Source organism: Ovis canadensis, chromosome 20 (assembly GCF_042477335.2).
Source record: "Ovis canadensis isolate MfBH-ARS-UI-01 breed Bighorn chromosome 20, ARS-UI_OviCan_v2, whole genome shotgun sequence".
NCBI classification, from domain to species: domain Eukaryota; kingdom Metazoa; phylum Chordata; class Mammalia; order Artiodactyla; family Bovidae; genus Ovis; species Ovis canadensis.
In genome coordinates this window covers 43,731,553-43,745,432 of record NC_091264.1, presented here as the reverse complement: position 1 = coordinate 43,745,432, position 13,880 = coordinate 43,731,553, and the positions used below count along the sequence as shown (strand labels likewise).

The following is a 13,880-nucleotide window of genomic DNA, read 5'->3' as shown; positions in this document are numbered from 1 at the left end:
GGGAAAACCATTCATTATCTTTGACTATAGTTTTTTGCCATCAAATAGGGACGTTATCACTTGCCTTAATTCAAAGGTGCTTGAAATTGCCTTTCTTAGCAAACTTTAAATTTAATATGTAATATTATAGTTCTGTGGCCTATAAAACAAATTTAATTCTAAATTTTAATTCTAAATTCACAGAACTGTACATAATTCTTTTCCCATATGAGTCATTACAGAGTATTATTCTGAGGATCAGTAGAATTTCTGCCAATCTCTCTTTTATAGTACACATACCGAAACTTTCTTTATAAACTCATCCTTTCCAAAATCACTTAACCATTTTTACTTATTTTAGTCCTCTAGTTATTTCAAAGTAATGAATCACAGTCCCTTTATAAAGTAATCTCTAAGGTCTTAATAAACATGAATTTCTCAAAATCTATCAGTGTTTCATCAGATTCCTTAATTTTGGAGAATAAATACAATAATATTCTTAGTAATTGTTCTTTTCAGGAAACATTAAAATCAGAATCCCCTCCTGCCTTTCTTTCTTCTTCTTGTCCTTGCTTCCTTCCTGCCATCCAAAAGGAGTAGTGAATAATATCCTTTGAGAGGTGAATATTACAACTGGCCACAGACTAATTTTTGAATTAGTTGAATTCTGATTTTGGTGACTTCATTTCTGTTTCATAGTCTTACACCCCATTATGATTCCTTCTCAGTTTGGGAAGTTTTCTCACTGTCCACATGACCATCCATGCATAGAATATTCCATATTCCATAGAAGGACTTCTTCTTTCCATAAGAATGGCTCTCATATTCATATCAAACAGATCTTGATATGAATGGTGAATGATGTATATATGGAAACAGTATAAATTTTATCAGGGCACTGTACTTTTATTTTTTTTCCTTACTGCTTGTCAAATAATTCTGCATATTTATATTATGGATTTGACTAATCATAAAAAACAAATACTCCGGTATTCTTTCCAGGAGAATTCCAAGGACAGGGGTCACAAACAGTTGGACACAACTGAGCAACTAAAATACACACACATACATATAAGAAGAATGCTTAATCACTGACTATAATTTGGAAAAGTGGAACATAATTATATAATGAAAATCATTAGTAATTGCAAACCCAATTATTTTTGTGGTTTTCTCATTCTTTTGTAAGCATAATTTACACATATTTTAGCAATATTCAAAAAATATGTCATATTTTATATTATGCATGTTTCATATACCAAGATATTATGATAATGATGAATAGGCATTTCATGTATGTAATTAATTGTATTGACTATAACAGTCTAATCAATAAATTATATTCAACATTTTGCTATTCTGAAACATTAAAGTTATTTTTTCCAATTTTTAAATCATGTAAATATACCAGCAGTGCCTATCCTAGAATGTAAATATGTATGTGCATTGATTTTATATCTCAAGTGTTTTCTTAAGGAGAAGTTGACAAATGATATTATTAATATTATTTAAAATAACATTCCTATATACTTTTAAATTATTGGTGATGTTTAAAATTTTTCAGTATGAAATTTTATTTGCATTTATATGCTAATCTTTTGGAATTGCACCTTTATTTAGTATTAATAATTATTTGCTATATGAACTTAATTTTAATAGGATTTTTAATAATTAGATCTCAGGATAGTAATTATGTATAAATTACGTCAAAATATTTTATTCTTCCTAGTCTTTTTACTTCTTATTTAATTTTATTATTTCACTGTGCTAGCTGATAAACCAGCTTACTGTTCTTTCCAGGGCACAATCCTGTTTTGCTTAATGTACTTTGCCATCTCTAAGTTCAGACAAGAGTATCCTTGAATCCAGGCATACAGATAATTAAAGATAACAGACTTCATATCTTTACTAGCTAATATCCACTGTGACAAATAAAATGTTATTAAGTGAATGTTTATTCACACATTACAGGTTTATTCATGAATCCTGTGGTTACATACGATAGTGTTTAAAAAACAGGGTTTTTGTGGAGGCAGAAACAAAGAGTCTGATGCTTATACTACCATTTACTACCTATGTAATTATAGGCCATTTACTATCTATGTAATCCAAGACTCACACCAGAGAGTCTGTATATTTTTCACAGCTTTTTCCACTTTGATACAGCCAACTATGAGAATTTTTAATCCTTAGAATTGTGGCTAAATGGAGGGAATAGTAAAAACATCCATGGAAAACACAAACTTTTAAAATATAAATATATATTATATATATCAACATATATATACATATCAAAACTTTTTTGATATACATATATACTATTGGTAGAAATGTGTTCAACGTAAGTAAAATAAGTGAAAATTTTAGTCCTACTTATGTTAGCTTCTACTAACTATTTCTTAGCTAAATGTGATAATAAATTAATTCTATAAGGGATTGTCTTTGGTCCTTGGAATTTTATCTGTATTAACTTAATTACAATAAGCAGAAAGGAGGTGTACAGTAATTAAAAAGAAGGATTTATATTCTTTAACTGACAGTGCCTATCAAAGATGGTAAATTTCACCTGCTATAATATAAACACACTAAGATCAGCAAGAAAGTGAACTGAATTGAAAATAAAAATAAGTTAAAAAATGTATTGAGTGAATTAGAGATTTAATGAAGCTCCAATGAAGTCTCAGTGTCTCTCCATCTTAACAGATCCAACACTTTCTTTTCGCAATGAATATTGTGTAATACACCTTTACAATATTTACTTTTGTAATACCTCTACTTAGTTAGCTATGTGTTTACCAAATGAAAGCCATGGTTTAAAATATGGTTGTTAAAATATAGATATATTATCATTAACTCTCATTCTTCTTGCCTAGGTAATAAAAGGAAATACATTAATGATCTTATTTGTTTCAGCATCCTCTACCCAGTTCCTCTATTACATGTAGGTTCATGAAACAACATTAAGTTCTAAGCAAAGGCTAATCAAGCTCCAAAATCTGCCTGTGGTGTTTCCAGCAGGTAGAGTCACAGCAATGAGAAGATTCAATAACACTCTTCATCACTCTAAAGGCTTTGTTCTGGTGGGGTTCTCTGAATGGCCCAAACTAGAAATGGTTCTTTTTGTGGCCATCTCCATTTCTACATAATGACTCTCCTTGGGAAGTCAGCCATCATTATCTTGCCACGCCTTGATCCTAGACTCCACACCCCAATGTATTTCTTTCTGGCTAATCTCTCTTTTTTGAACCTTTGCTATACTACCTCCACTGTCCCCCAGATGCTGGTCAACATACAGAGCCGCTGGAGAAATATCAGCTACGGAGGCTGCATAGCTCAACTATTCATCTTCCTTGGCTTAGGATCCACTGAATGTGTCCTTCTCTCAGTAATGGCCTTTGATCATTATGTAGCTATCTGCCAGCCTCTGCATTACACAGTTATCATTCATTCTCGGCTATGCCAACAATTGGCAGTGGTGGCTTGGATAACAGGTTTCAGCAACTCTCTGGAGCAAACAGTGTTGACTTTCCTGTTACCTGCTGTGGTCAATATCAGGTGGAGAATTTCTTCTGTGAAGTACCTGCCATGCTTCAATTATCATGTGTTGATACATGGATCAATGAAGTGGAGATGTATGCTGCTGTGGTGGTCATAAAAGTTATCCCAGTGGGATTAATCCTGTTCTCTTACATCAACATTGTTCAGTTCAGTCCAGTTCAATTGCTCAGTCGTGTCTGACTCTTTGCGACCCCATGAATCGCAGCACGCCAGGCCTCCCTGTTCATCACCATCTCCTGGAGTTCACTCAGACTCACGTCCATCGAGTCCGTGATGCCATCCAGTCATCTCATCCTCGGTCGTCCCCTTATCCTCCTGCCCCCAATCCCTCCCAGCATCAGAGTCTTTTCCAATGAGTCATCTCTTCGCATGAGTGGCCAAAGTACTGGAATTTCAGCTTTAGCATCATTCCTTCCAAAGAAATCACCTCAGATATGCAGATGACACCACACTTATGGCAGAAAGTAGAGAGGAACTAAAGAGCCTCTTGACGAAAGTGAAAAGGAGAGTGAAAAAGCTGGCTTAAAACTCAACATTTAGAAAATGAAGATCTTGACACTATTTCATGGCAAATAGATGGAAAAACAATGGAAACAGTGACAGACTTTATTTTGAGGGGCTCCAAAATCACCGCAGATGGTGACTGCAGCCATGAAATTAAAAGACGCTTACTCCTTAGAAGAAAAGTTATGACCAACCTAGACAACATACTAAAAAGCAGAGACATTACTTTGCCAACAAAGGTTCATCTAGTCAAAGCTTTGGTTTTTCCAGTAGTCATGTATGGATGTGAGAGTTGGACTATAATGAAAGCTGAGTGCTGTAGAATTGATGCTTTTGAACTGTGGTGTTGGAGAACTCTTGCGAGTCCCTTGGACTGCAAGGAGATCCAACTAGTCCATCCGAAAGGAGATCAGTCCTGAATATTCACTGGAAGGACTAATGCTGAAACTGAAACTCCAATACTTTAGCCACCTGATGCAACTGACTCATTAGAAAAGACCCTGATGCTGGGAATGACTGAAGGCAGGAGGAGAAGAGGACAACAGAGGATGGGATGGCTGGATGGCATTACCGACTCAATGGACATGAGTTGAGAATGCTCTGGGAGTTGGTGATGGACAGAGAAGCCTGGCATGCTGCAGTCCATGGGGTTGCAAAGAGTCGGACACACCTGAGAAATTGAACTGAACTGAACATGTGAGGAACATGTACGTCTCTCAGTAATGGTGTTTTATCTAAAAACATCTTGTTGCCCAAACAGTAAATATTTTATTCTTGGTGCTCAATCATCTTTATCAGCATTGTAATAGCTATTCTCAGCAGGCCAAATGGAAGAACCTTTTTTTCTTCAAGTTGGAATGCAGGAAATCATATAGCTTCCTTACACAGGTTGTATTTCCCTAAACCCATGTTTTACAAATTCTATGTTTTAATGTAATGACTACTGGATGTAAAAGCCTGTGCTGTACTGTGCTTAGTCATTCAGTCCTGTGCAACTCTTTGCCACTGCATATACTGTAGCCCGCCAGGCTCCTCTGTTCATGGGGATTCTCCAGGCAAGAATGCTGTGTTGGGTTGCCATGCCCTCCTCCAGGGGATCTTCCCAACCCAAGGATTGAATCCACATTTCCCACATTGTGGGTGAATTCTTTACCATCTGAGCCACCAGGAAAGCCCAAGAATACTGGGGTGGGTAGCCTATCCCTTCTCCAGGGAATCTTCCCAACCCAGGAATTTTTACCAGCTGAGCTACCAGGGAAGCCTGGATGAAAAGCTTACCTCTCAGCAACAGTATCTGGGCTTGAAACAGTCAAGAGCCCCTTGCATGTATTCTGAAAATAGCCCAAATATCTGAAAGAAGTTCCTACATGGATACATGCCACTATATATTAATCACATCTTTTCTTACCTTCTTATGCAAATTATGATGTTCGCATTGGGAACATAGGAGAAAAAAGCAGACTGAGTGGATTTAGCACAAAGTACAAAAAAGCATGCACTCTCAAAGATTGTAATGCAATAGGTCATTTTATTAACGGTGAGGTACACTTGTCCTTTCCAGATATGTTTCAGCAGTGGATATATATTTTATTTCTCCTAAAGAGTATGGAAGTGAGTTGCTTGAAGATGTTATAAAATTCCCATCAGAGTATTTTTTAAGAGCAGTGTTTGTAAGGTCGGACCCCAGGGGCCATGATGGGCCGCCCCTCCTCTCTTTCCCGCCGGCGAGAAGGTCCCTAAGGGAAGGATCCTCCCAGATCCCGGGGACCAATGACAGCACATTTCGCCGGCTAAAGCGCCCCACCCCAGCCGAGTAGAAGGACCTGTCAGCCCTCTACGCCTCAGCCTGGCAATCTATCCGAACCCCCATCCATCTAGCCTGACCATCTCTCGCAACGAATGTATAAAAACCACCCCCAACATGGTCCGGGCATGGACTTCCACGACCTGCCTCATTCGGGTCCAGGAACCTCACCCAGGAGCACTTCGCCATTAAAAAGCCTGTTAGACACTCTTTTGGTGTCCTGGTCTTTTACCTAACAGTTTTAGCTACAGGGGCTTCCCTTGTGGTTCAGCTGCTAAAGAATCAGGGTGCAATGTGGGAGACCTGGTTTCAATTTCTGGGTTGGGAAGAACCCCTGGAGAAGGGAAATGCTACCCACTCTAGCATTCTGGCCTGGAGAATTCCGTGGACTGTATAGTCTTTGGGGTCGCAAAGAATCTGACACAACTGAGTGACTTTCACTTTCACTTAGCTTTACGGCAAGTTTAAGAAAAATGTTCAGATATAGTCCATATATCTTCCCCATCTCGCTCCCACCACCCCCAACCCTCCCCACCCCACGACACAAACAGCCTCCTGGACTACCAACATCCTATCTCAGAATGTTACATTCGATTTAACTAATGAACCTATACTGATACATCATTATCTCTCAAAGTCCATGCTTTACAGTAGGGTTCATTCTTGGTGTTATACATTCTATGAGTTTGAACACATTTCTAATGACATATGTCCACCACTGAAGTATCATACAGGATATTTTCACTGTCCTAAAAATCCTCTGTGCTCTGCCTATTCATCTTTCCTTCCACCCTAATGCCTGGCAAACACTGATCTTTTTGATCTCTATAGTTTTGCCTTTTCAATATATCATACAGTTGGAATCATTATAAACTGTAGCCTTTTCAGACTGGCCTCTTTCACTTAGTGATATGCATTTAAGTTTCTTCTATGGCTTTTCAATGTTTGATAGTTCATTACTTTTTAGCACTAAATAAGATTCCATTGCCTGGAAGTATCACAGTTCATTTATGTATTCACTTACTGAAGGGTATCTTGGTTGTTTCCAAGTTTTGGCATTTACAAGTGGAGCCACTGTAAACATCCATGTTCAGAGTTTTGCGTGAACATAGGTTTTCAACCGCTTTGCATAAATACCAAGGGGTATGATTGCTAGGTCATAGGGTAAGAATATGTTTAGTTTTGTAAGAGACTGTCAAACTGTCTTCCAAAGTGGATGTACCATTTTGCAAACACATCTGCAATGAATGAGAATTTCTGGTGCTCTACATGCTCACTAGCATTCAGTGTTGTCAGTGTTCTGAATCTTGGCAGTGCTTGTAGGTGTAGAGTGGTATCTCATTGTTTTAATTTGCATAATTTGCTTTTCCCTGGTGGCCTGATATGGAGCATCTTTTCATATGCTTTCTTGCCATCTGTGTATCTTCTTTGATGAGGTGTCAAACTCTTTGGCCCGTTTTTTAAATTGAAATGTTTAATTATTGTTGAGTTTTAATATTTTCTTGTGTATTTTAGACAGCAGTTCTTTATGAGATTTTTTTTGCAGATATTTTCTCCCAGTCTGTGGCCTTTCTAGAGCTAGCATCTTTTAAGTTTTACCTATAGAATTTATTCTTCCTCCTCTCTTCAAAACCTCACATATTTTAATACTATAAAAATATAAATTTCCTTGTTTTTCCAATATGTATTAATATTTGATGTATGCATGTGAGAGGTACAAGACGTTAAATATTTCAAATATCCTTGCATGTATGGTCCAGTAGTTTTGGGCTCTGTCTCTTGGTCACACATGTTAACTATGACTTTGGACATAGTTTAATTCCATTTAAACTAATATAAAATTTATTTCCATTTAAACCAACATTCATTGGTTCTTCAAAATTTTGCTAGCTATTGTTAGGCATAAGTAGTGATTTTCTCTTGTAGGACATTTATAGATACGCTTTATCATATTAATAGTGTTCCCCTTTAATGCTAGTATGCCAAATGTTATTATGTTATTATGTTTTTATGTTATCATGAATGGATGTTGAATTTCATCAAAAGACTTTTCTGCACCTATTGAAATGATCCAATGGTTTTTTCCCCCTGTTTTATTAATAGAGTATATTCCATTGATTAACCTTTCAACATTAATACAACTTTGAATTCTTGGAATAAAATCCCCTTGGTCATAATCTATTCTCCTTTTGATATATTTTAGATTCAAATGCTAATAATTTGCTTAGAATTTTTCATTATGTTCATGAGAGAGAGAGAGATCTATAATTTTCCCCTTCGAACAAAGTGGGAAGACTTGGGAATCTTGATATCAAGATTTATTATTAATAATAAATGTCTTATGGGCACAAGAATAGACAAGGAAAATAGTTAAACACTATGGAGAATCCAGAAAGAGACCCACATTATTTTAGACACTAGATTTATAACAAACTTGATCCTGAAGAGAAGAGAGGAAACAGTGTTTCTTTTTCTTTTTTCTTTTCTTTTTTTTTTTTTTTTTTGAGACAACCCAGAGGGATGGTATGGGGAGGGAGGAGGGGGGGGGGGTTCAAGATGGGGAACACGTGTATACCTGTGGTGGATTCATGTTGATGTATGGCAAAACCAATACAATATTGTAAAGTAATTAACCTCCAATTTAAATAAATTTTAAAAAAGGAAACAGTGATTTTTAAATAGTGCTTTGTCAATTGGATATTCATAAAAAATAAATATTGATATTTATCTCACAAAAATAATTTTAGAGAATAGAAACATAGATTTTAAAGACTATAAATGTGAATGGTAAATATCAAACCATCTGGAAAATAACACTGATAAATGAATATGTTTATGATTTGGGGCTGGAAAGAAAAACTTTTTAAAAAAATAATGCATAAATAGCACTAATATAAGGAAGTCATTGATAAATCAGATTTCATTAGCATCTTTTTTAAACACAAGATAGCATTAAGAAAGTGAAATGTCAAACCATAGTGCAGGATAATATGTTTATAAAACTTACTACAGCAAAAGTTAGGTCAGAAAATAAAAATATCTACAAATCCAGAAGAAGAAAAAGCAGAAAATCTAACATAAAAATGTCCTAAAATCTTGACTAGGTGCTTCACAAAAATTGATTCTTAAATGACTATCAACATACAAAAAAGATGCTCAACTACTTTAGCCATCATGGAATTACAAGTTAAACTCTCAATTTAATACTACTATAAGATTCCCAGAATATCTAAACTAAGACAGACTATTATTTCCAAGTGTTATTAAAACTGTGAGCAGAAGGAATTCTCACACATGGCTGGTGGGAGTCTGCAATGGTTCCTCCACCTGAAAACTGTCAGGCAGTGCACCTACTGTAGCTTAGCATGTGCATTCCATATTACTTAGAAATTCCATTACTAGATACACCCATCAAAATATTTAAATTAAAACATTCATACAAGCAGTACTATAATAAAACCAAATAGAAATGATCAAATCTTCAGTAGTTAAATGATCAATAAAGTGTACTATGTTCATAATATAGAATACTATCCACCAATGAAAGCAAAATACTGCTACATGCAATGTTCTGGATGAATCTCAGAAACAGGTGAAATGAAAAGATTATGTACGGCACTATTCTATCTATGCAAAGTTGGTAAACACATAAAACAAACTTTGTTTTTAGACATCTGGGTAGTGATTATATGTGGGTAAGAAAATTAATGAATGGAACAGGAATGAGGGAGCCTTGGAGAGTGCATAAGGTTCAAGTTTCATATCTGGGAAATGGCTCCATGTGTTTTTGTTTTCTTTTTGTGATTAATCAAGTTGACAGTCACGTTTGGTGTTTTCTTCTTTATGTCAAGATTGTATAACTAGAAATTTATGCTAACATTCTTACAAGGAGAAATACATAGAGCAGTTTTTAATGACAAAATTATTAAGCAGTCTAACATTTCAAAAGAATAAACTTAAGTAATGATAATTATATATGTTTTCCATACATAATTATGTATCACATTTAAAGACTTTAAAATTGTTCAGAACTAATGCAACTTGTTTTATTTTATCATGTAGCCAATAATAAAAACCATTAATTAGATTCAGAAAATATTTTTTAACATGGAGTTATAATTTGAGCAAAAAAAACTTCTAAAAAGTCAATCCATAATTTAAAGCAAAATGATACATGATCTTAGAAGTCTAAGTTTCTTTTGCTTTAGGTTGATATAGCACGTAGCTTATCTTTGTAAATCAACCATAACACCATGGCATTAAAAATATATATATTTTAATTAATTATCTCCCTCTTCATGAAGAAAAGAAATACTGATTTGTTTACTTAAAAATATATTTATAAAAATTGAAAATTTTATCAATTCATAAATACTAGATAAGTAAATGTAGTAGAAAATGATTTAAAGTAGAAACAGAGCACTGCTACATAGTAAAGAAAAGAGAAATAAAGACATATAATTAAATATCATTAGATCTCTCAAGAGGCCTCGTTGGTGAGAAATCTTAGTAGTATTATGACTCCCTTTTGAATTTGACAGGACATTCTCTTTTCTCAGAATCCATGTCCTTTAATAATGGCATTAGTTTCCCTTAGTTTTCCATTAAAAGACTAATTTGTTTATGGTTTTGAGAATGTTAAATCTTGATTGATACTGCTGTAGGAAACCCTCATTTTCTGAATCATTTTGTCTGATTTGCAACGGCATAACTTTTTTGTCTCTGCTTTACTCAACCTATTTAAAGAATCTTGAAAGAACACTGATATCAAATAATCTAATCATTTGAAAGTTTTGGCAAACCAATCAAAGAAATCCAAATGTGAGAAGTGAGGGATTCAGTTTTCTTTTAGTTTAAGGCTTTTAAGTATAAAACTTTACTAAAGCCAAAAATGCAAGAGACTTAGGAGACCCAGGTTCAATTCTAGGTCAGGAATAACTCTGTAGTAGGAAATGGCACCTACTTCAGTATTGTTGCCTGGAGAATTCCATGGGCAGAGGAGGCTGGTGGGCTATAGTCCATGGGGCTGCAAAGAATCAGATACGATTGAGCACATTACACACAAAGCCAAAAATACCCTGTATGCGAGACAGCAAAAGAGACACAGATGTATAAAACAGTCTTTTGGACTCTGTGGGAAAGGGAGAGGGTGGGATGATTTGGGAGAATGGCATTGAAACATGTATAATATTATATAAGAAACGAATCGCCAGTCTAGGTTCGATGCAGGATATAGGATGCTTGGGGCTGGTGCACTGGGATGACCCAGAGAGATGGTATGGGGAGGGAGGTGGGAGGTGGGGGTTCAGGATTGGGAACACATGTATACCCGTGGCGGATTCGTGTTGATGTATGGCAAAACCAATACAGTATTGTAAAGTAAAAAAAAAGAAAAAACATGTAAGAGAGGGTGGCATATCAAGATATACAAACTCCATTTTTGCAGGCACTGACAATTACTGAACTGACAACAAATATATATTTAAAAAATGTGAGTGTTGGGAGGAGGAAAGAAGGTTCTAACTGTTAAGATATAGGAACACTCATACTGGGGCAAACACAAAATACACAGAGAGGATTCCTCCAAATGTCAGAAAGACAAAGGACTAAAAACCTCTCAACCCTCTATCTCCCATATCAGGAAATACAATTGCTAGAAATACTGGTACCCTCAAACACACACACACACACTCATGAAATGAAATGAAATGAATTAGATTTAAATGCCCTGTCACTTTGCACATGGCAAGGACTGGATCCTATAATCTGTCACTTGATAGAAATCATTTAATCATCTAAATGCAAAATGAAAACTCAAAATCCACATTCCTGGCACCAGTGTGGACACAATTTCTATGGACAATGAAAAGATCAAGGAAAAGCTAACCTGACAATGACTCAAATTAGACTGTAAGAGTGAGAAACAAACAAACAAAAAATTAGACAGCAGACTTAAACAGGATGGCCAAGGGACAGTGAGTTGCAGAGTCAGTGAAGATAAGGTGGATTTCCAAGCTACACAGGTTTCTACTGGTCCAAGGGTGGGATCCAGATGGGCAATACTGCAGCAGACCACCAGAAATAAGCTGCTAAAGAAGTAGTAGTAAAACTATTAGGTTTAAAACACCTATCTAGTGAGCATCACACTGTTTATTTATACAAAGTGAAAGTGAAAGTGAAGGCGCTCAGTGGTGTTCGACTCTTTGCAACCATATGGACTGTAGCCCACCAAGCTCCTCCATCCATGGAATTCTCCAAGCAAGAATATTGGAGTGGGTTGCCATTTCCTTCTCCAGGATTTATACAAAGGAACCAACCAATAGATTGATTTCATTTAACAAGGCAAAGCCAAGACTTACCTAAAAAAAGGGGGAGGCAGAGAGGGAAGAAAATTAGCCACAGAGATTTTGGAAATAGTAAGTCATGCTTGTAATTTATTGACTGACAGATAATAAAGATGTCTTTTTAGACAGTTTCTCCTCTAGTACTTTAGGGAAGGAAATGAAAGAAAGCAATTGTAGGCTTATGGATTCTCTAGAAAGTCTTGCAGGTTTGGCTTTGCAGCATGTACGTGAAGCTGTCTCCAGATAATGCCTTCTGGTACATCTTTCCTTCAGCACCTCAACCTTAGTCAGGCCATGTCTATACTTTTACCTCATCAGAGTTTCTCACTCTGCTGTGCTCTATCTTTCTGTACCAGCCTCTTTAAAGCCCCCTTTACATCTTTATTTCTCAGAGTGTAAATGAGAGGGTTAAGGGTGGGAGTCACAACGGTATACAGAAGGGTTATGAACTTTCCTTGACTGTGGGCATAAGAGCTCTTGGGCTGGATATAGACAGCTGTGATGGTTCCATAGAAGAGTGTTACTACCAAGAGGTGGGACCCACAAGTGCCAAGGGCTTTTCGCCAGGCTTGAGCTGACCTGATCCTCATTACTGCTTGAGCAATGCATCCATATGAGATCAAGATAAGTGTCAGAGGGAGGAGGAGAAGCACCAAGGAAGCCATGAAGAGCTGCACCTCATTGGCATGAATGTTTACACAGGCCAACTTGACCATGGCAGGCACTTCACAGATGAAGTGGTAAATCCTGTGGTTCCCACAGCGGGGCAGCCGAAGGGTGATGGTGCTCTGAATTAGGGTGTTGCCCACTCCACTCAACCATGCCATTCCTACCAGAGACTGGCAAAGTCGTGAGTGCATAACTGTGGCATAATGGAGTGGCCGACAAACAGCAGCATAGCGATCAAACGCCATGACAGCTAGGAGAACACATTCAGTGGATCCCAGCGCCAGGGATACATAGAGTTGAATGGCACAGCCTGTAGAACTGATGGTCTTGTATGGACCACGGAGGTTCCATAGCAGTTGGGGAGCGATGCTAGTGGTAAGGCAGAGGTCAGCAAAGGAGAGATGGGTAAGAAAATAATACATGGGTGTGTGGAGCATGGGATCCAGATAAGAGATCAAGATGATTGCTGTGTTGCCAACCAGTGTCAGGAGATAGGAGATTAACACAAATGCAAAGAGGATCTTCTCAAGCTGCGGGTGGTCGGAGAAGCCCACCAGTATGAAATCTCCTGCCAAACTCTCATTAATTGCCGTCATCACCCTGCTCTTGAAAAGGAGAGAGGCACATGTGAAAATATAGAAGTCCAATAGAAACAGTTAAGATCAGAAATACAGTTGGGAGAAACTGATCCTGAAGGTGAGATAAGAGGGGTGTGCCATTTGCGGTAAGAGAGAACCATTTGGCTCTAGGAGGAAATTAAAAGTGTGCAAGAGCTTACAGAAAACTATTAAACATATGATGACATAAAGTGGACCATATAAGAAATGACTACTCATTAATTATTGCTCTGTTCTCCAAAGTGTTTTATTTTTTCTTATAAATCCACCCTCTTATTCCCAATAACATCCTGTCAGCTTGTAAGTTAAAGAAAATGAGATGTTATCCAATCAAAAAACATCTTTGTTGACATTCTATCAGTTGTCAATAGTAAAAAGAGCAATAAGAATATTTTTGAAAGAAAT

The 13,880-nt window shown here is 36.6% G+C and overlaps 1 protein-coding gene and 1 pseudogene across 1 annotated transcript; one reads left to right on the top strand and one right to left on the bottom strand.

The window, feature by feature from the left end:
- The first annotated feature begins 3,011 nt into the window (after positions 1-3,011).
- On the top strand, positions 3,012-5,858 carry LOC138425168 (olfactory receptor 2J3-like; annotated as a pseudogene).
- A 6,645-nt stretch (positions 5,859-12,503) lies between these two features.
- Positions 12,504-13,454, bottom strand: LOC138425167 (olfactory receptor 2G3-like). The gene has a single exon (XM_069562771.1). The coding sequence runs from the start codon at positions 13,452-13,454 to the stop codon at positions 12,504-12,506; it is 951 nt and encodes a 316-aa protein (XP_069418872.1).
- Positions 13,455-13,880: the final 426 nt, after the last annotated feature.

Excerpts from the sequence above, each read along its gene's own strand:
- LOC138425167 (XM_069562771.1), bottom strand. The coding sequence starts at position 13,454 with ATGACGGCAATTAATGAGAGTTTGGCAGGAGATTTCATACTGGTGGGC.